This window comes from Mesocricetus auratus, unplaced genomic scaffold (assembly GCF_017639785.1).
Source record: "Mesocricetus auratus isolate SY011 unplaced genomic scaffold, BCM_Maur_2.0 Super-Scaffold_100025, whole genome shotgun sequence".
NCBI lineage: Eukaryota > Metazoa > Chordata > Mammalia > Rodentia > Cricetidae > Mesocricetus > Mesocricetus auratus.
The window spans coordinates 14,000,268-14,021,383 of NW_024429206.1; the positions used below are offsets into that span (position 1 = coordinate 14,000,268).

General features: G+C 47.4%; 1 protein-coding gene across 9 annotated transcripts in view; it reads right to left on the reverse strand.

The window, feature by feature from the left end:
* Kdm2b (lysine demethylase 2B) overlaps window positions 1-21,044 on the reverse strand; it is a 115,553-nt gene extending 94,509 nt beyond the window's left edge. For 2 of the 9 annotated variants that reach the window (XM_040731549.1, XM_040731544.1), the window contains exons 1-4: window positions 20,614-21,043; window positions 19,427-19,571; window positions 16,373-16,451; window positions 14,280-14,326 (exon numbers count right to left, since the gene is read on the reverse strand). In XM_040731549.1, the coding sequence (XP_040587483.1) occupies window positions 14,280-14,326; window positions 16,373-16,451; window positions 19,427-19,571; window positions 20,614-20,646 (304 nt within the window). In that variant the 5' untranslated portion in view covers window positions 20,647-21,043. Of the gene's footprint in view, window positions 1-14,279; window positions 14,327-16,372; window positions 16,452-19,067; window positions 19,192-19,426; window positions 19,572-20,225; window positions 20,286-20,613 lie in introns of those variants that run through there. The other 7 variants (XM_040731547.1, XM_040731546.1, XM_040731548.1 and 4 more) reach the window with 6 other exon arrangements.
* Window positions 21,045-21,116: the final 72 nt, after the last annotated feature.

Genomic DNA, 21,116 nt, shown 5'->3' on the forward strand with positions numbered 1-21,116 from the left:
AACAGGCAAATTATTAGGACTCAATGACTGGACAACCTAGTCTACTTGACAAATTCCCAGCAAATGAGAAACCCCATCTCAAAAAAAAAAAAAAAAAAAAAAAAAGATGGTGCCTAAGGAACAAAACCCAGGGTGATCCTCTGGCCTCCACACACACTTCAACACAAGGCACATATTCAGATTTAGAGGCGTGCGCACACACACACACACACACACACAGATCTGCAGGGCATAGTAGTTCACTTATGTAATTTCTACATTCAGGAGATTAAGGTAGGAAGATAGATACAAGCTCATGTCAGCCCAGGCTATAGAGCAAGACCCTGTATCAACAACAACAATAATAAAAGTAGCCAGGTGTTGGTGGCGCACGCCTTTAATCCCAGCACTTGGGAGGCAGAGGCAGGCGGATCTCTGTGAGTTCCAGGTCAGCCTGATCTACAGATTGAGTGCCAGGATAGACTCCAAAACTACACTGAGAAACCCTGTCTCAAAAAACCAAATAAATAAATGAATAATAAATACAAACAAAACAAAAAAAGTAAAAAGAACAAAGAAAAACAATAAATCAGGCAAACAGAAATCCCAGCTGTAGCCAGGCAGCAGTGGCGCACGCCTTTAATCCCAGCACTTGGGAGGCAGGGGAAGGTGGATCTCTGTGAGTTCGAGGCCGGGCTGGTAAACAGAGTGAGTTCCAGAACAGCCAGAGCAACAAAGAGAAATCCTGTCTCAAGAAACAAAAGAAAACAACAATAAAAAAAATCTATCTGTACTTATTAGTTCTGTGGTTCCCAGGACTCATCAAACTCAAGACCTGCAGGGTATTTGTTCATAAAAAAAGGACCCTGACATTAATAGTGTAATACTACTGTTCTTTACTTGCCACCAAACAGGTCTGGGGCTGTAGAGAGAGCCATGAGATCAGAAGCATCCAAGTCCATTCAAAGAGAAAAGTTCTCCCCTTTAACTACTGGTTTCACAGGCAATCACATGTTGTTGTTGTGTATGCTATTCATCTACTGGGGGAGCACACATGATGACACTCATGTGGATGTCAGACCTTCTGGGCCCCAGGAATGGAACTCACAATGTTGGCTTGGCGGTAGGTGCCTGTATCCCCTTAGCCACTGTTTCTTACCACAAGCCACCAAGCCCAACCTGGGCTCTTTAATTCTGCAAAGAAGACTATAAGGTTCAGTCCCTAACCTCTTCTCATCCCGAGTGTCATGAGACACCTTGGAATACACCCAGAATGGCTCTGGGCACCTGGGACAGTGCCAAGAGCCTTGGATAAGATTATTGTCACATCAAACCAACAAACCCTACTCCAGGGCCCAGTTCCTGCCAGGGAAGGACAGTAAGAAGTTGACTTTAACTTTGTTCCTTTACTAAAGAATTCTTTCTTCAAGAAGTACATGAGTCAGAACCATAAATTAAAAGCAAACACCCCAGGTTTGTGTGGGACAAGGAAGACAGAGTCAGAACTCAAACCAAATTCCTGGGATTGCCCTTTGGAAACCACTAAGTCGTTTGTGCAGCACTCAGGGCGGACACACTACATTCAGCCTTCATTATTCAGCTGGCTTCCCATCACTGTGACTAGGGGAAGTTGGGGTACACTAGGGGTAAAGAGGCTTGAGGGGCCACCGGGAACAGGACAGCAATTATCTATTTTCCCAGGTTCACACTCAGACCTGCTGCAACAGTTGAAGAACTGGGTCTCCGAGAAAGAGTCTCAGGGCTAGGAAGGGTGACACCCCGAAGAGACAGAAATGGCAGCTTAGTCACAAGTGGACAGGCTGCTACTGGGACCCAAGGAAGACAGATCCACTTTACAGAACCAACACCAGGCTCCCAAGTCAATGGATCCCAGGGGAATTTACCCACCTCCAGCAACGCCCGGCTTCCTAGGTGGTTCAGCAATACCACGCTCTCCCTCCTTTGCCCTCTCTCCCCCCTCCTCTGGGTCTCATTGGCTCTCTGGGCTCACAGACTGCACATGAATCCAACAAACTGCAGCGGCAGAAATAAATCCGTACCTGTGGCCCCTGAGCTGAAGGCTCCATCAGTCAGCTCCGAGAGTCATGGGCTCACAGCCAGGAGGAGGCTGGTCAAAGTCACCTTGAAGCTAACAGGAAGCACACACAAGCAATGACCCCAAACTCCCTGTGAGCCCCAGTCTTTAGAAGGGATGCAGATATGTTCCACATCGTAGCCCCGAAACACCATTAATCACCAGGAGGCTTCAGAGTGGGATTTTATGCTGTCCCTACTCATCCATCTCACTTGGGTAACATTTATTCAATGGGACACTAAGTGCAGGCTGGTACCCTCCTCTGTTTCACAGTTTCCAACAGTGAGACCTCAGGTTCCTCTTCTGTAAAAGGAAAATACTAGGAGTAGCCCTCCTGCCCTGCAGAATTATCAACGGCATGCACTAAGTCCAATAGTGGGGGCCCCCAGGAAGACTCTGTTCCAAACAGAAGGAAAGGAGACCAGGGCCAGGCAGACACTGTGCGACTCAAGACAGGCCTCCCCAGATCTAGGTATGTGTGAAGTAAGATGGATGTAAAGACTGAAATATCTTCTGGATACTCATCTTGACACCTGCAAATGATCTTCAGGGCTGTTCCCTGCCTCCAAGATTCTGACTTTCATGAACAGCAGACATAAAACCTAAATCCTAGGCAGGCCAGGTGGCTTGATGGGTAAAGGAACTTGTCAAACCATAAAACCTGAGTTTGATCCTTGGAACCCACAAGGTAGAGAGAAAGAACTGACTTGAGAAAATTGGCCTCTAAGCTCCATACACCTACAAAATAAATTTTAAAATGAAAAAAAAAAAAACCCAACACAAACTAACAAACAAACCTCATCTAAATGTAACCAGGCAAGGAAATCAGAGAAGTTACTCAAGCTAGTAAGTGACGAGGAAAGAACCTCTGCATGACGGAGGTTATGAAAACACCTTATGACATCAATCTCACTAGTTCAGACCTGGGGACAGGAGGATCACCACAAATTCAAGGCTATCCTGGGCTATGAGAACCTGTCTCAAAAGGCAAAAAACAAACACACAGATATGCACACAATCTTGGCCCTTCCTCTCATTGGTTATTTGATCAGGGACAAACAACTCTGAACCCTTGTGTTATTTTCTTTTTTTTTTCTTTCTTTAGTTTTGTTATGCTAGGGTTTACATACAGTCGGTAAGCACTCTTACCACTGAGGTATAACCAGCCCTTAGCCAGTTTTGGCTTTTAGAAAACACACACAAGGAAAGGTATAGTTCAGTGATAGAATGCTTGCCCAGCAAGTTCGAGGCACTGGGTTCAATTCCCAAAACCAGGAAAAAGAAAAGACAGGGGAGGTCCCTGACTCATACTATCTCTCTGTCAGTGGTAGATAAGGCTATTAATGACAGTGCCCAACTCATGGTGACTAGACATGACTTTTTTTTTTACTTTATGACAGTGTAAAAGAAAAACACATTCAGAAAAAAAAATGCTTTGAATTCTGAGTTTTGACCTGTTCTCAGGCAATCCTATACTTTTGGAAGGCAACAACAGCCAGTCAAGGCTCCCACTCAGCCCTGTGACCACGATGCTGAAGGGCTGGTACCCTACAGCATGCTGTTGCTAGGCAGTAATGTTCAGAAGCACAGACTCTGTAAACGCATTGTAGATTTATTTTCCTCTTACAGTGCTTTTATCAGCACATGACCCCATTGTACATCAAGAAGTACCCGTGTTTATTATCTAAGGAGCTACTTCTAAAGGATGTCGATTCAGGCTGGGAAGAAACAGTAGGAGGCTACACGTAGTTTCCCTGGAATCTGACTATGATGAGGGATTTAACTTCATAGCAAATCTGTGAGATGGCTATAGACACAAGGGGTAGAATCTGAAACCCCAACTTTTCTTGGGAGTCATGAGTCTGAATGCTCCTGCCTTCAGGCCCTCCCCACCCTGCATTTTCATCCTTCTGGACAGCTGGGACCCTCCACAACTGCTAGTCCTATCTTGACTTCTGTCTTGAGCTCAAATTTAATGGAGCTAGAACCAAACAAAACCTACATCCATACCCCAGTCACTTTTCCTCTGGGATCAAACAAAAGCCGTGTCTTCCACGAGCTGAAATTCAAGCCCACATCTGAAGCAGATGGCCACAGACCATCTGAGCAACTCAACGGGCAGAGAGCCAATCCTCGGTTCTTATTTGTGAACTGTGAAAGCGGGACTACAAGCAGGCTCAGGACCTTTTCCCAGATTAAAACTGGAAAGAGATGATGCTGGCAGTGGTAACGCATTTGCCTGGTATCTTAGGTTTCATCCCCAGCATACCAGGCTATAAAATAATTAACAAATAGAAAGGAGCTACACTAAAAAATTCTTTTTTTTCTTTTCTTTTCTTTTCTTTTTAGACAGGGTTTCTCTAGGCTTTGGAGGCTGTCCTGGAACTAGCTCTTGTAGACCAGGCTAGTCTCGAACTCACAGAGATCCGTCTGCCTCTGCCTCCCGAGTGCTGGGATTAAAAGCGTGCACGACCACCGCCTGACTAGCCCTGAAGGAGAGCCAGACAGGTCTCTGTGAGTTTGAGGCCAGTTTGGTCTATAGAATGAGTTCTAAAACAGTCAGGGCTATATAGGGAACCTACCTCAAAAAAGCTGAAAAAGGGAGTTGGAGAGATGGCTCAATTGTTAAGAGCACTAGCTGCTCTGTTTCCAAACGTCCTGGTCCTGAGTTCAGTTCCCAGCAACCACATGTGACTCACAACCATCTACAGGCATACATGCAGACAGAACACTGTATACTTAATAAATAAACTAATTAATTAATTAATCTTAAAACAAAAAGAAAGAAGCCAGGCGGTGGTGGCACACGCCTTTAATCCCAGCACTTGGGAGGTAGAGGCAGGTGGACCTCTGTGAGTTCAAGACCAGCCTGGTCTATCCAGCCAGTTCCAGGACAGGCTCCAAAAAAATAGAGAAACCCTGTCTCAAAAAACAAAAAGCAAAAACAAAAAAAAAAAAAATAAGAAAGAAAAGAAAGGAGAGGTTGGATAGATGGCTCATTGGTTAAGAAGATCCAGGTTCAATTCTCACCACCAAATGGAGGCCACAACCCTCTGCATCTCCAGTTCTGGAGATCTGATGCCCTCTACTGACCGCCTTGGGCACTGCAAATATGCACACAAACACACAAGCAAAATACCCACACCTAATTTAAAAAAAGGAAAGAAAGAGGAAGGAAAGAAGAAAGGAAGGAGGGAAGGAGGCTAGAGATAACATAAAAGACAGTTATGACAGCGTAGACATGTAACCTCACCACTGATAGGCAGATCCAGAAAACTAGCTACTGATCCAGACTGGAGAAAATGGAGAGCTGCTAGTTCAGGAGAGAATTGTCTTAAGAAAAGGAAGAGACCGACAGAGCACCTGCCATCCTGCTCTGGCCTCCAAATACTCAGTCATGGTCACTCCCATCCACACATGTGTACATAAACCAGCCCTACACACAGAATTTTAAAAAAAAGTCAATTACCTAGGAATAAGTCTAGTAAGGAACGGAGGTTGTGGTGATTAATCTCACTGTCAATTTGATTGGACTGAGAAACATTTGGGAGGTGAATGAAGTGCTCCTCTGGGTATGCCTGCAAGAATATTCCCAGGTTCCCTGGATCCTGAGAGCTCTGGGGACAGAATGACTTAATCCCCGGGACATCTGAATGGACTATTGGGAAGTAAAAGAACTGAGGAAGGCGGGCCTGACTGGGAGACGGGTAACTAGAGACCATTCTTAGGAAATGTACATGGCCATGGTCCCTTCCTGTTACAGTAATGCCCTGCTTCCAATCCATGGTGAGGTGAAGAAGCCCCCCACCACACAGACCCCACTCCCAAACATTTTCTACCAAACACACTAGTCTGTTAGGCTATCAATTGAATCCTATGAAACTATGAACCAAACTAAGTCTTTCCCCCTGGAGATATACCCTCAGATATTTTGGTCACAGCTACAGAAAAGTAACTAAGAAAATTCAATGTTAGAAAAAGCCCTTTTCCCATTTTTTTTTTGTTTAAAAAAACTTTTAGATGTATTTATTTAATTTTTTGTTGCATCTTGCCTGGTGCCCTGAGAGGTTAAAAAAAAAAAAGAGCGCATCAGATTTGTGAACTAGATTTCTGAATGGTTGTGAGCCACCAAATGTATGCTGGGAACCAAACCCAGGTCCTCTGGGGGAGGGGGGGGAATTGCTCTTAGCCACTGAGCCATTTCTCCAGTCCCCAACTGTTCTTTACAATAATAGTGTTTCTTTCTTTTTCTGACGCTTATTTGTTTGTTCATTTACTTATTTATTTGGAGGCAGGATCTCAATATGTAGCCTTGACTGGCCTGGAACTCACTCTGTAAATTAGGGTTGCCTCAAACTCATAGAGATCTACCTACATCTGCCTCCCAAGTTCTGGGACTAAAGGCATGCCCACCACTCCCCGAATAGAACTGTTTTTCAGGCAGCCTGGGCTCACCTCGAATTTTCAATCCTCCTACCTCAGCCTCTTCTAGTGCTACGATTATAGAATGTGAATCACTATACCCAACCTCAGCTTAGGCCAAAATATCAACAAGTAACTCTAAATGTCATACAGAGTGAGCCAGGGTGAAGTGTTTGCCAAGCACGGGGAGGCCCTGGGTTGATCCTCACATGCAAAATAAGCAAAATTCATATGGAAATGCAAAGGATGATAGGGCAAAGCCACCTTAAAAAAGAACAAAAGAGTTGGGTGTGATGACACACTCCTGTAATCTCTGCAGCTACACTGGAGCAGGAGGATCACCTCAAAAACTGCTAAACAGTGAGTTGAAGATCGGCCTGGATACAAAATGAGTTCCTATCTCTAAAAAGCAAAAACAAAAAAAAAACAAAACAAAAAAACCAAACAAACCACAAACAGGCTGGTAAGCAAGATAGCTCAGAGGGAAAAGGGGCTTGCTACCAAGTCTAATGTCCTAAGTTCATTCTTCAGGACCCACACAGTGAAAGAAAGAACTGATTCTAACAAGTCATCTTGACATGCACACACTCCCCTGGGCATTTTCAAGCCTAAACACACAATAATAAGTAGTAACTGTATGCAAAATAATTAAATGGACAAAAGAAAGTAGAAAGACTATAACATTGTAAGTCCTATTACAAAGTTACCAAGACAGTGTGACATTTATGACTCAGGATAGGTTAGCCAAAGGAACAGATTCATGTGCCTAGAAACAGACCCCAACAAGGGAACACTGGCATCTGATGCTGGTGGTACTATGGAGAGAGGCTACCTTTTACCAACATGGATTTTTTTTTTTTGAAGATCTTGACCCCTCTGTTTTACTGAACACAAAAATCAATTCCAGATGAAGCTGAGATCTAAATGTGAAAGTCAATGAGAAGCTTTTCAGGAAAAAAAAAAAAGAGCATCTTCATGACCTTGGAGAAGGTAAAGAAAACCTCTCCAACATGATGCAAGAGAGGTTGATGCAGGAAGCTAAACAGTGTCTATAAAAACAAAGGACAGCTGTGGGGCTCTGTGGCAGTGCCTGGAGTCCCAGCTCCTTGGGAGGTGACAGCGGAGCACTTGAACCTAGAGTCTAAAGCCAGTCTTAGCAATATAGCAAGACCCGAAGACCCCATCCCAAACAAAACAAAACCAACTGTATTTATATTCTTAAGACAGGAACACACTATGCAGTCCTAGATGACCTGGAACTCAGAGATCACCCTGCTGACACCTCTTGAGTGCTGGGTTTATTTTTTTGGTTGTTTGTTTTTTGAGACAGGGTTTCGTTGTGTTTCTTAGGAGCCTGTCCTAGAACTTGCTCTGTAGACCAGGCTGACCTCGAACTCACAGATATCTGCCTGCCTCTGCCTCCCATGTGCTTCGATTAAAGGTGTGTGCCACCAACGCCAGACAGAACACTGTGATTTTAAAAGCACATGCCACCACACCTAGCCAAAAACATCATCGTAACTATGTAAAAAGACTATACAGCTAGACAGTGGCAGGCGGATCTCTGTGAGTTCAAGGCCAGCTTGGTCTACAGATTGTGTTTCAGGACAGGCTCTACACAGAGAAACCCTGTCTTGAAAAAAGCTAAAAAGACAATACAGTCTGGGCTCAATGGAACCTACCTAATAATGTGAGCATTTGAGAGGCTGAACCAGGAGCCAGCCTAGACTATACAAGACCTTGTCGCAACGAAATAGTGCAAGCAAGGAAAATTTTTAAATATTGTGCAGGGCACAGAAACACATGTCTGTAATCAGGAGACTGAGACAGTGGAATCCAAGTTCAAGGCCTTGCACACCTGCGGTAACATGGATGAAATGAGAATGAAAAGGCTGGCTGTGGAAGAGAGGACAACCAAAACCAGAACAGCAGCGCTGAGCAAAACTGAGCCAACACACAGCTGCATGCCCAACCGTCTCCAAATGCTAGGACGGCAGGAGTGAGTCACTCATTTCACAAGATCCTCATACAGCCTTTAACCTAGCAGTTACCAGACTGCCAGTCACTCAATATCATAAATAAATCGACTGTGAGGTACTCACTTAACAGAAAGCTATACAGCAGCGAAATAAATCTATGATCACACACAATAAATATTATGAACTGCCTAAGCTGAATAAAAGAAGTCAACAGCACCAGGTGGCAGTGGCGCACGCCTTTAATCCCAGCACTCCAGAGGCAGAGGCAGGCAGATCTCTGTGAGTCAGAGGCCAGCCTGGTCTGAGTGAGTTCCAGGACATCCAGGGCTACACAGAGAACCCTGAGTGGGGAAGGGAGGCAGTGTCTGGTCTACAGGTTGAGTTCCAAAACAGCTAGAGCTACACTGAGAGAAACCCTGTCTCAAAAAACCACAATAAATAAATGAATAAATAAATAAAGGTTTAAGTATAACACAGAAATGGAAACTTTCTTATTTTATTTTTAAATCCAGGCCACTGCACACAATGACATAGGCTTACAGTCACAGAGACTTAGAAAGCTAAGGAAGAATGCTTGAGCCCAAGAGTTCAAGACCAGCCTGGAAAATATACTAAGATTCATTTCTGTATACAAAAGACAGGGCTCAAGTGAGGAGCAGATGGCCAGTAGACAAAAGCTTGATTTTAAAACAGTAGAGGAGTCTACAGCCAGAGTTGTGGCCTGAACAGCTGGTCATGCCTCCCTCCACCTTTTTTTCTTTTTGTGTTTGTGTGTGTGTGTGTGATAATGACTGTATGAGTATATGTGCAGATTCGTAGGTGGGGCCACAGGTATCTGCCTCGGTTACTCCATACCACACATAGAGAGATGTGGTCTCTCATCTGAACACAGAGTTCACCCATTTGTTTAGCTACCCAACTTGCCTCAGAGACCCTCATCAGTCCTGAATACTGGGATTACAGACAGGTTCCACGCCTGCTCAGCACTGACATGGGTGCTGGGATCCAGCGTCGGGTCTTCATGTTTCTATAGCGAGTGCTTTGCTAACTGAGTCATGCTCCCAACCTCACACACCCCCAGATTGGATTGGTCAGTCACCCCAGCAGCGCCCTCCTAGCAGAAGGCCGGAGTTAATGTCGGGAACATGGTCTCTGAGAAACCCTGGAGAATCGCCTTTCCCTCACTCTCCGTCTACCAGGACTGGCAGGCCCTGGGGCTGTCTGTCCTGAGCTACCAGCTCCAGGCTTGGCAAGGTGCCACAGTATCTGCCATCAGAGACGCATGACATGGACATGGCTGAGGGCAGTCAAGAGGGAGGACCCTGCGGTGGCTAGGTGTCAGCCTGGGGCTGCTGGTTGTTTTTACCTTTACAAGGGCAGAAAGTGGCCAAAGTAAGTCAGGAAAAGGAAGCAAAGAGAAACAGAAAGGAGAAAAGAAGGCAAGGGCAAGGGCCAGAGAGCCGACTCTGCTTGCCACCTAGCCTGAGGCAAGAGGTAACTTCCTCTCGGGACAGTTTTAAAACTCGCAGGTCTCTATGTGTCTGAAGGTTACAGCCTGGATATATTACATAAGCCAGCTATTCTGTTCTGCTTAAGCCAGTCTGAGTTACATTTGTCACCTCTGTCATTTATGAACGCTATGACTACCCTCCAGAGCCTGTGCAGACAGAGACCACAAAGGAAAACTGCCATACCCCAGAAGAACTGCAGCCAGACATCACTCAGTGTCCACGCTCCTCACTTGTCCCGGAAGCATGTACATACATACATAGGATGGCTCCAGACATGGTGCGAGTTAGGCATGACTGCTCATACCATCATCCCAATATCTAGGAGGCTGAGGCAGAAGGATTATCAGGTGAGCTGAAGGCCGGGCTACAGGGTAAGACATTGCTCGTCTCAAAGAGGACTAAGAGATGAAAGCAGGTTAGCTAGCCCTACTTTCCTGGTCAACATACAACTCTGGTCTGGCAAGGACACTGGAACCATCTAACTGGACCTTCCTGCTTCCACCTGGAGACGCACGAGGCCCAAGAGAAAGAGGAGGAGGCCTGGATGCAATCAGAGCATAATATACCTACAAAAGGCTTGGAAAGTCCAGGTGGGCAACATTATTAAGGAGAGTTAGACATAACAGAACATGTCTATAATCTCAACACTTGGAAGGCTGTAGCAGGAGGACCACGGTGGACTCAAGACCAGCCTTGGTTACCCAGTTAAGATCTTCTCTTAAAAACCTAAAAAAAGCCGGGCATTGGTGGCACACACCTTTAATCCCAGCACTCGGCAGAGGCAGGCGGATCTCTGTGAGTTCAAGACCAGCCTGGTCTACAAGAGCTAGTTCCAGGTCAGCCTTCAAAGCCACAGAGAAACCCTGCCTCGACCCTCCCCCCCAAAAAAAAACTAAAAAAATAATTAAAATTGTCTGACATGCCATTAGCCAGCTGTCTTCATCTTCCACACCTGTGGTTTTCATAAATTTCAATCCAATCGCTCTAATCCACACCCACTGACATGGCCACCATCAAAACCACAGATGAAGGAGCTGGAGAGATGGCTCAGTGGTTAAGAGCACTGGCTGCTCTTCAAGAGGACACAGGCTCAATCCTCAGCACCCACATGACAGCTCACAACTGTCTATAACTCTAGTTCCAGGGGATCTGACACCTTCACACCAATGCACAGAAAATAAATTTAAAAAACAAAACACAGATGGCGTGTGGTTGAGTCAAGAGAATGGCAAATTCTAGACCAGCTTGGACTTTATAATGAGACCCTGTTTTGAACAAAAATAAACACACACACACACACAAAAAAAACAAGAAACAAAACTAAATAAACAAGAAAATACCTAGAGCTAAAAGCAATAAACAAAACAGACCATAATAAGCCAAAGTGTGGAGAAGCAGCACTTTGAACGCCTATATAGAACTGACCAATGTAAGATAAACTTGATGGAGGAACAGGTTGGCAGTTAACAACTAGTTAGTTACCTTAGACTTTGTGTGAATGTCTCCCAGAAGTTCACATGTTGGAAACTCAGTATCTCAGTGGGAAGTGAGGCCTACTGGGAGGTATCTGTGACTGAATGCAGCGCCTGCACGAGTCGCTTTCACATCTGGGTGGGACCTCCAATTGCAGCGCCCGCACCACAAGCAACTCCAAGTTATCAGGGAAAGAAAGACCAGCTCTCCACTTGTTTGTACTAAGAGAATGCATGTGCTGCCTTTATTACCAAGAGAATATGTGTGTGTGTGTGTGTGTGTGTGTGTGTGTGTGTGTGTGTGTTCATTAAAAATGCTAAAGTCTCTCTCTTGTAGGAGGGAGGAGCTTTATATACAGGTTTACAGCATAGAGGAAAAATTCCAGGTAGAAGAGAGCGTGTTTTCCTCCTGCTGAATGTTGATGTCAGAAGGTCAAGGCCAGGGCAGGAAGCCAGGACTAGAAAACAGGAAGCACTTGGACTGAAAAACAAGTTGCACTTGTAGGCTGACCAGCAACTCACAGAACCCATGGGGTTGGGGCCCACCAACTGGAGAGTGGACCCCTTAGGGATGGATAAATGTTTTCAGGGACTGAATTAGTTACCTCAATAGCAAGTTGCTATAAGTACTGTGCACACCCCAGCTTGGTCCTTCTCTTTCTGCAATGAGTTGAAGCAACACATACTAAACAGAAGCCTACACTATGCTGTTGGACTTGACAGTCTCAAAACCATGAACCAGCTGGGCGGTGGTGGTGCACGCCTTTAATCCCAGCACTTGGGAGTCAAAGGCAGCAGGATCTCTGTGAGTTTGAGGCCTGCCTGGTCTACAGAGTGAGTTCCAGAACAGGCTTCAAAATAACACAGAGAAACCCTACCTCAAAAAACAAACGAAAACCACGAACCAAAATAAACCACTTCTCTATAAATTACTCAGTATCAAGTAGTCTGTCACGGCAATAGAAAAGATACAAAGACGCCCTAAGACCCAGCAGCTTCACTCCTAAGACTCAAGAGAAATGGTTACTCACAAAAACTTGTACATAAATATTCATTTCATTATTCATAGCAACTAAAAGGTGGAAATGACCAAAATGTCCATCAGTGGATAAATGGATAAACAAAACATGGTCATTCAGTACAAAGGTAGTAATGGGAAAATACAATTATAGGAGCTACAGGGTTTGTGTCGATAGTAGTCTGGAATTAACAGTGGTGATGGTTGCAAAAAGTCATAAACATTAAAAAAACAAAACTAGCCAGGCGTTGGTGGTGCACGCCTTTAATCCCAGCACTCGGGAGGCAGAGGCAGGCGGATCTCTGTGAGTTCAAGGCCAGCCTGGTCTACAGAGTGAGTTCCAGGACAGCCTCCAAAGCCACAGAGAAACCCTGTCTCAAAAAAAAAAAAAACCACTAAACTATATACTTCAAATAGGATGCTACATGAATTTTATTTTAACTAACAACAACAACAGCAACAAAAAAAAGAATATAGCCCAGTTAGTAGAAAAATTGGCTGGCATGTGTGAGGGCCTTGGTTTAATTTCCAGTGCCATAAATTCACTAATTAACTAGCTAATTAGTAATTCAATTAATTTAAAAGTACCACTATCCCCTAAGAAAATAAATCAATAGGCTCACCCTACTCTTCAGCTCCCCCAGACTTCTCATCCTACTAAACAGCCAAACCCAACTTTCCCCAGGGCACCAAGGCCCTGACGCCCTGGCCCTGAGGCCTCTGCCAGCTCCTCCATCACTTTCCACTTATCGGTTCAGCTGAAACGTCAAGTTTGTCCCTCTGGCCTTCGCCCTCGCTCATCTCACAGCTTAGACCATCCTTTTCATGGTTGGACATTAAAAATGAATAAACATTTTTTTAAATTTATGTGTCTTTGTGTATGTATGCTGGTGCCCACAGAGGCCAGAAGAGGGTTATCAAAGCCAGGGGAGCTGGAGTTACAGGTGGTCGTGGGCTGAGAAACAAACTCAGGTCCTCTGGAAGAGCAACAGCTGCTCTTGACTACCGAGCCATCATGTCTCCAGGCCCCCAGAGTAGACTGTTGGCACTCAGGTGTCTGTTCAAATGCCTTTCCTTAACCCGAGACGCCTACCCTGATGACCCTGTCTGCAGTCTACCAAGCTCTACCCACCCTGCTTTAATTCCTCAAAGTCCTTTCAAATTCCGGAAAGATAATGTGAGCAACTTCTTTACAGCCTGTTGTCCTGGTAAAGAGGGCAGGGACCTTGTCACTTACATTCTCAGCCTGCCATGTAGGCAAGGAATAGTTTTCTAGAAAGAATGGAGTATTGAAGGGCTTTCTACGCCTTCTGAAATACCACCTGGTGGAAGGTTGAGGGAGCTAAGCCACAGCTGTACTCCACAGGCTCTCAGAGAGCTAACAAGCATTTGCTGAACAGAGTGGTAAGCCCCACCCTAGGCCTGTCTAGAACCCTGAGGAAGCAGGAGGCATAACCCCTCCCCCTGGAGCACATGAAAGTCTATTAGGGATCATTAAGCACCCAGTGTTTACCCAGCAACCTACAAACAAACACAAAGGAGAGATCTGAAATTGCATTGCTGACGCCCGAGATAGAGACTGGGTCCAAATCGCCTCATAAAAACTGTGCTGGCAAACAGCCCCTGACACAGCTTCTCAGGACTTTGCAACCTGACCTGTTCTCCAGAATCAGACAGTTGCAGCTTACACCTGCTCCAACCTCCTCCAGGGAAGACATGCTTTCCTGAAGCAGCTGTAAGTCTAAACGGGCGAACAGTAGAGATCGCCCCTTCCCTTCTCCTGCCCCACCTTGCAGCACTTACCCACAAGGAGTTTGACGTCTCTGACCGTGAAATCAGGGTCTGGCATCCTGGAGAAAGACAAGCATGAATGTTGGGTTACAAAAGAAATAAATAGGGGCTGGAGAGATGGCTCAGTGGTTAAGAGTAGTGGCTGCTCTTCCGGGGGACCAGGGTTCAACTCCCAGCACCCACATCACAGCTCACAACTCCAGCTCCAGGGTTTCTGACACCCTTACATGGACATATATGTAGGTAAAATGCTGAAGAACACAAAATAAAAATAGACAAAATGACCCACAGAGTTAGACTCTACCCCAAGTCCAGGGGAAAGCTATTTTTCCCAAAGTGGTTGTTCTATGCTGGGGAATATGAGATAACCCAGAGGGCAAACCTGGTAAAGCAGGTAAGTACTTGGAGAGAGGTCACCCAGAATCATGGAGTATACTCTCTACTATAAGAGAAAGACCAAAGCTGAACCTCAGGAAAGTATGGGATGTTGTTAGCCAACTCTACAGCAGAGAAAACTGAAGCGTGGTGTCAAGGACCAAATACCTGCTTTAATTTAGACTGACTGACTGTCTGTCTGTCTGTCTGTCTCTCTCTGTCTCTGTCTCTGTCTCTCTCTGTCTCTCTGTCTCTCTCTCTCTCTCTCTCTCTCTCTAATACTTACCAGCTAGGTGGTAATCCCAGCACTCGGGAGGCAAAGGCAGGCAGATATCTGTGAGTTTGAGAGCAGCCTGGTCTACAGGGGAAAAGTTCTAGAGCAGCAAGGGCTACACAGAGGGGGGCTAAATGTCCATACAGAGTTGTATGGAAAACAGGAGAGATGGTTTACACGAAGAGGGAACACACTTGGAGGACTGAAACAGCAAGATTGTGAGTTTCAGGACAACTTTGGCTATACTACAAGAAACTATTTTAAATAAATAAATAAAGTCAGAGTCAGAAAAGGGTATGTGTGCTTTTATGGACTGTGGCATATGCCTACAATCCCAGCTCTTAGGAAGTGAAAGCAGGAGGCCCAGGAGTTCAAGGTCATCCTTTACCACATAGTAAAGTATGAGGCCATCTTGGGCTCTCAAAACACAAAAAAGGAAACAAAACAAAGAGCTATTGAAAGGCAGACATGGTGTCACATGCCTTTAATCCCAGCACTCTGATAGAGGCAGGAAGATCTCTGAGACTGAGGCAGCCTGGTCTACATAGCAAGCTCCAGGCCAGCCACGACTACATAGTGAAGACAATGATCAAAGTCTCATGCCTCTGGTAGGGACATACATGAACAAGCTGGCAATAGATGCTGGGGAGGGGAGGTAGCCTATCCTTTCCTATCCCTGCCCAAGGCGTGGAACCTGTTCTTCCAGCCTGCCTCCATCTCTCCCCAACCTAGAGCATTGGCAGTTCTCCTCCAGAATATAAGATAGCAGGCAGGGAATGGGGGAGGGAACAGACACCCTTCGTAGAAGGGGACCCATTTTCCACAAATGGGGAGTGTGTTGAGAAAACAAACATGCATCTGGATGCCCCAGTCTAGGCTCAGAGGATAGCCAGTTCCTTCACTACCCACACTCTCTGATTTAAGGAGGAGAGGAACAAGGCCGTTGGTGGCGCACGCCTTTAATCCCAGCACTCGGGAGGCAGAAGCAGGCGGATCTCTGTGAGTTCGAGGCCAGCCTGGTCTACAAAGTGAGTTCCAGGACAGCCTCCAAAGCTACAGAGAAACCCTGTCTCGAAAAACCAAAAAAAAAAAAAAAAAAAAAAAAAAAAGAGGAGGAGAGGAACAATGCTCAGTAGGAAGTTGTTACATGAGACCAGGACAGACCAGAAGGCAGTAGGAAATCCATCACTGCTTCAATGCCCAGGACAGACTAGATGGGGATGGAGGAAATCCATCACTGTTTAAATGTCCTAGGACTTCTCTTCCCAATTCCTGAAAAAAGATCATTTTTGGATAGTTTTTCTCCTTGTGCAGGTCTTGAACAAGGAGAAGCTGTTCTCAGATTTTTAGGAAAAGATTCTCCTGAAAGCGGTGAGAAGGCAGGAGAACCCATCCCAAGGAGAAATCGTGACAGAGGAGGAAGATCGGGGAAGAAGGGGTTAATTCAGCAACTTACTTGATTCCTAGTCCATCCTTGTCTCGAAAAACCAGGGGAACCCTGAGAGCTTCTCTCTGTACGTACTCATAGTTAAAATCTGTTTGGATATTTGAATTAAAAACAATTATTTGGTTAAGTTGTTGAGGAACAAATGAACCACAACCCATTGGTGAGGTTAAAAAAAAAGGCCTATACACTAGATATAGGTACCAGCTAGATGGAAAAAAAAAAAACCTCTGGAAAAATAAAAGATAGATAAGGCAAAGCCAAGCCATATCCCTCCACCAGCTCCTCTGCCTATTCATTCTCTGCATGCCCCACGGGTCCCAACTTGTCAATGAACAGCCCAAGGCCAGCCAGGGCTGGGAGGAGACTTATCAAGAACTCTATAATGAAAACTCACCAGCTACTGTTGAGAAATAGGGACAGACAAACACATCCCAGGTTGAGTTGAGATAGAAAAGGGACAGCTAAACTGAAGCATGCTACCTGGGAGGATCTGAAGCCCCACAGAGACCAGGGAGGAGGGTTCTCATTGTAGCTGAACATCAGTGAAAATCTTATTGTAATATCCTGCATAGTGAAGGGGAGGGGGGGAAGGCTGGTTTCCCTGGAAACTATGTATTTGGTGCCAAAATAACTAGGGAACCGGGCACAGCTTTGTTTTCTTCCTATAGTGAAATTCTGCTGGAGCCCATCAGAATACTTGCTTCAACTGGATAACCAGGAGGGATGGGCTAGTGAACTGTGAAGACAGCACAGGAGCCCACCCCACCCCAAAATGGTTTTTTCACCAGGCAGCTTTCTGTTTGTAGTTTGCATAGTACAGACTCCCCCACCCACAGTATCCTATCCAAAGGACCTCAGCCCTTTGCCTCATTTCTTTCCTTCCTCAATTCCCAAGCCAGAGAGGCTCTGACCCAACCATAGCCCTGACTATGGAGGTGAGGAGGGAGGCTGAGGCACAATCCCTTTTCTCCCACTATCAGCTGACTGACGCCAGGCGCCAAGAGCACAGGTCCTCTCCCATCTGGTCAGAAAGGAGACAGACGAGAGTCCTGGAGCCACTGAAGCCTCAGCCCCAGGGAAACAGTTCACCAGGGCAGCCTTGGGGGAGGAGGAGGCCAGAGCCACAGAAAGAACAAAACCAAGAGCCTGGAAAGCCCTGACCCCAGAGGCTCAGATCCCCAGGGGCTCCCAGTGAATGGGGATTCCTCCGGATTTAAAGGAAGAGAAGTTTGAGAAGCTTCTATTTTGAATCCATGCTTAGGGTTCCTTCTGCATTTCAGCTCCTCCCTCCAGGTTTGGGGCCAGATCTGAATTAACAAGCAAAGCCCCAAGGCCCCCTCCTCTGAAAAGAGCCAGGACAGCAGCTAGATGGACGCCCTTTAGAGCTCCCTAGATGGTAACCTTCCCAGGCCACACACCCCTAACTCCCCACCCACCCCCAGTTTCAGTTTCCACAAATGGGCCTGAGAAAAAGCTCCCAAATCCTGGCCTGATGATTCCTGACAAATGACTAGGAAGAGTTTGCATACTGTTTTCTCATAGGCTTTGCCAGAGCTCAGGAAAGTGGTGGAAAAGGAAAAGAATTAAAATCCCATTTACACATAGAAAATATAAATGTAGATGGGGCTGGGCACCCTGCTTTTGGATGAATTTCTTAGGAAACGCCCCCCCCACTTCTCCCTAACTCCACCAGAGCCCCAGGAGGCAATGAGCACAAAAGAGAAATTTCAAAAATGCAAAGCCGGGACAGTCTCCTCGAGGGCTAACTCTAGGCCTCAGCCACTCAACCAGAACCTGGAGGGAGGCACTTTCCCTTGCTGTCAGCTCACTGAGAGGACAGGGGTTTCCAAGGGGGATGGGGAAACACAAAATGGAAAATGAGTAAGTGAAAAGAAACTTAAAAAAAAAAAAAGAAAGAAAAAAGAAAAGAACCCAAACACCCTAGGAAAGCTTGGGTAAGCAAGGGCTGCTCCCAAAGCCAAGATAGATTCTGGGACCAGGGTCCACAAAGGACCCCCAGGGGACCAGGGTCCACAAAGGACCCCCAGGATGCTGGCTGGGGTGGTTCAGGGCTCCTAAAGCCTCACCTCAAACAGGAGCATCACAGAACATATCTAAGAAACACCCCCAGCCACACTGTCAATAGGAGAGCCAGGGAGAAACCCAAGGCCAAGAGGTCCCTCCTAAGCCGGAGCTGGCCCCAACTTCTGCTCTACACGGGGAAGGGCAGAGCACACAGCTCTCATCTCAGGCATGGAAAAAGGCCGTTTCCAGAGAGGTACCTAAGTCTTTTCCATTCAAGCCGCCCAGGGACAGGGATTTTACCTTTAGGCCTCATCGGGTAATTCATCACATCCATAACCTAGAACCCACTATTCAGACTATCACGGTTGTAGCGCTGGAAGCCTCAATCTTGGGGAGGGTGTAGTGCCAACAACTCCCAACAGCCCACTTAGTTCCTTCTCCAATCCCACAAAGCAAGGCCCATGAAGAGGAAGAGGCGCTACGAGACCCACGGCTCAGACCCAAGCCTCTAAGGGGCGTAACCCTATCCGCAGGTGCGGCCACCTCCAGTCCCTAAGCCCATTCCGGCTCTTAGCCCTCAGGGTCCAGGATGACAGGGGTTTGTATGGGAGGCTTCAAGCATACAGCCCTCACCCCCAAGTCCCAAGGATATTGAGAAGGCTCCTGCCAGGCACCACACCTCTGGCAGCGCAGAGAGCGCAACCGGCTTGGGAGAGGAGAGATGCTGCGCTCACGTCCTCCCTCAGTCCCAGAGTCTGTCCCCAGGTCCCTCTCAGTCGGCTAGCCCCTTGGCAATGACCACCCTGGTGTTAGTGATGGGTACAATCAGGGCCTAGGCCCACGCCAGGCCCAGCCCTCTTCCTGCCTGCCCTCCTCCCTTACCACCCCCCCACCCCCAGTGCTCGGTCTTGTTTCGTCACCGGATCCCCTGGAATGGGGGACGCGGGCGCGAAATACGAACCCAGCCACAGGCAGTTCCCTCCCCACGTGCGCGCTGGCCCTCTGCACACAGTGTAGCCAGGAGAGGGGGCGCCTCACCTTTGCCCTCCATGGCATGCACGAAGTCCCCCTGGTACAGCTGGCTACGTAGCTTCTCCTCCAGGCTGAAGCCACGGACGCTGACGATTTCCTCCACGTCCGACAAGTCCTCGTTTTCGTCGTATCTCTGGCGGTCAATCGCACGCTGCGGGGACCCAACCAGAGAACCCGGGACATTACTGAGAGGACTTGGGGGTCTCCTCTCACCCTGGGCCCACCACAAACAGGTGCAAGAGCCGCGCGTCCACTGCACCCCAGCATTGCAATCTGAGTAACTTTGCGCAAATGCCAAAGATGCTGAAAAGCAGAAAAAGGGGCTCACACCCCCAAGGCCCAACTGTCTGTACACGAAGCACTCGCTTCCTGCATCTTTTGAAGCCGTGGAAATGCTATTTGGGGGCTTTCCTTTGCCCCCACCCCAGTGGTGTACAGAGCTTTGCCCGCTCTACAGGGAGCCCGGTTATGTAACCCCTGAAGGGGGCTCGGGGCATGAGCTGGCGGGGCAGATGTAGGCCCCGAGAGAAGCCGCTGCAGCGCCCGGCTCAGCGGTAACAGCAGCCCCGGCGGCCACAGCGGCCAACCCGGGAAGCCGGAACCCGGGGCCGGCGGCATTTCTAAGGCTGGAGCCGCTCCGGAGCTACAGAAAAGCTGGAAAGCTGAAACGGAAGGGTTGAGACCCTAACCGCCCCCGCCGGCCGACCGCTAGTGCAAGGAGGAGGAGGAGAGGGGGGAAGGTTAAGAGCTTGGGGAGAGGCAGCTGGCCCACCACAAAGCTTCCATCAGAGACCCCAAAACGCACCAGCAGCTGCCTCATCTCCCCACAAGCGCGCGCGCACACTCACTTCCTAAGGAGTCTCCCCCACCACTCCCCGCATCCCTCTTCCTCCTCCCTCCGCCGCCCAGCACCGAGCCCCGCAGCCCCCCAGGATCCCAGGCGAACCCCGAGCCCGCTCAGCCTCCTCCACGCCTTTCGGCGCTACCTCCTCCCCACTTAAGTGTCTGAGACCCTGAGCCTCACAAGAGACTGGAGGAGTAAGCTGCTTGCTTCCTTTTGCATGCAATTTATTATTTTTTCCGGTCCTCTTGCAAAATACAGAAAAGGAAAGAAAAGGCAGCAAGAAACAACCAAAAAAATAAATCGACCATATACCAGATACAGATTTGGGGAAAAAAAAAAAGCTACACACCAATCTTCTTCCAGAGTCTTTCTCTGCCTCCATTTTTTTAGGAGAGTTCACCAATTAATTGTCAACACTCCTGCCCCCTGCATTTTGGCGGAGGGGGGGAGGAGGGAAGACTAAAGAAAAGAAACCAAAAAATAAATAAATAGAGCAAGCCAGAGCCGATATCTACAAAGTTTTGCACCAACACTTAAGCAGATCCGTTTGCAAAGTCCTAGGAAACCATTTTCAGCAGTTGTGGGGGGGAGGCGTCGACGTCATAATCCCCGGAACGTAAACATTGTTGCAGATCGCGCTCGGAGCTTGCGGCTGGGCTAGTTGGGGAGAAGGGGGGGCTCGGGTTGGGGGTGTCGGGGACCACAGCCGTAGGAGGTGTGGGGCCAGAAGGGAGCCTGGGACGCACCCGGCGCCGTTAGCGCCTTGGCATCGCTGTTTTGTTGTTGGGTCACGAGTGCGCCTCTGCACGCAGGCGCCGCCGCCGCCCGGGAGCTGACTTTTGGAGGGTTGAG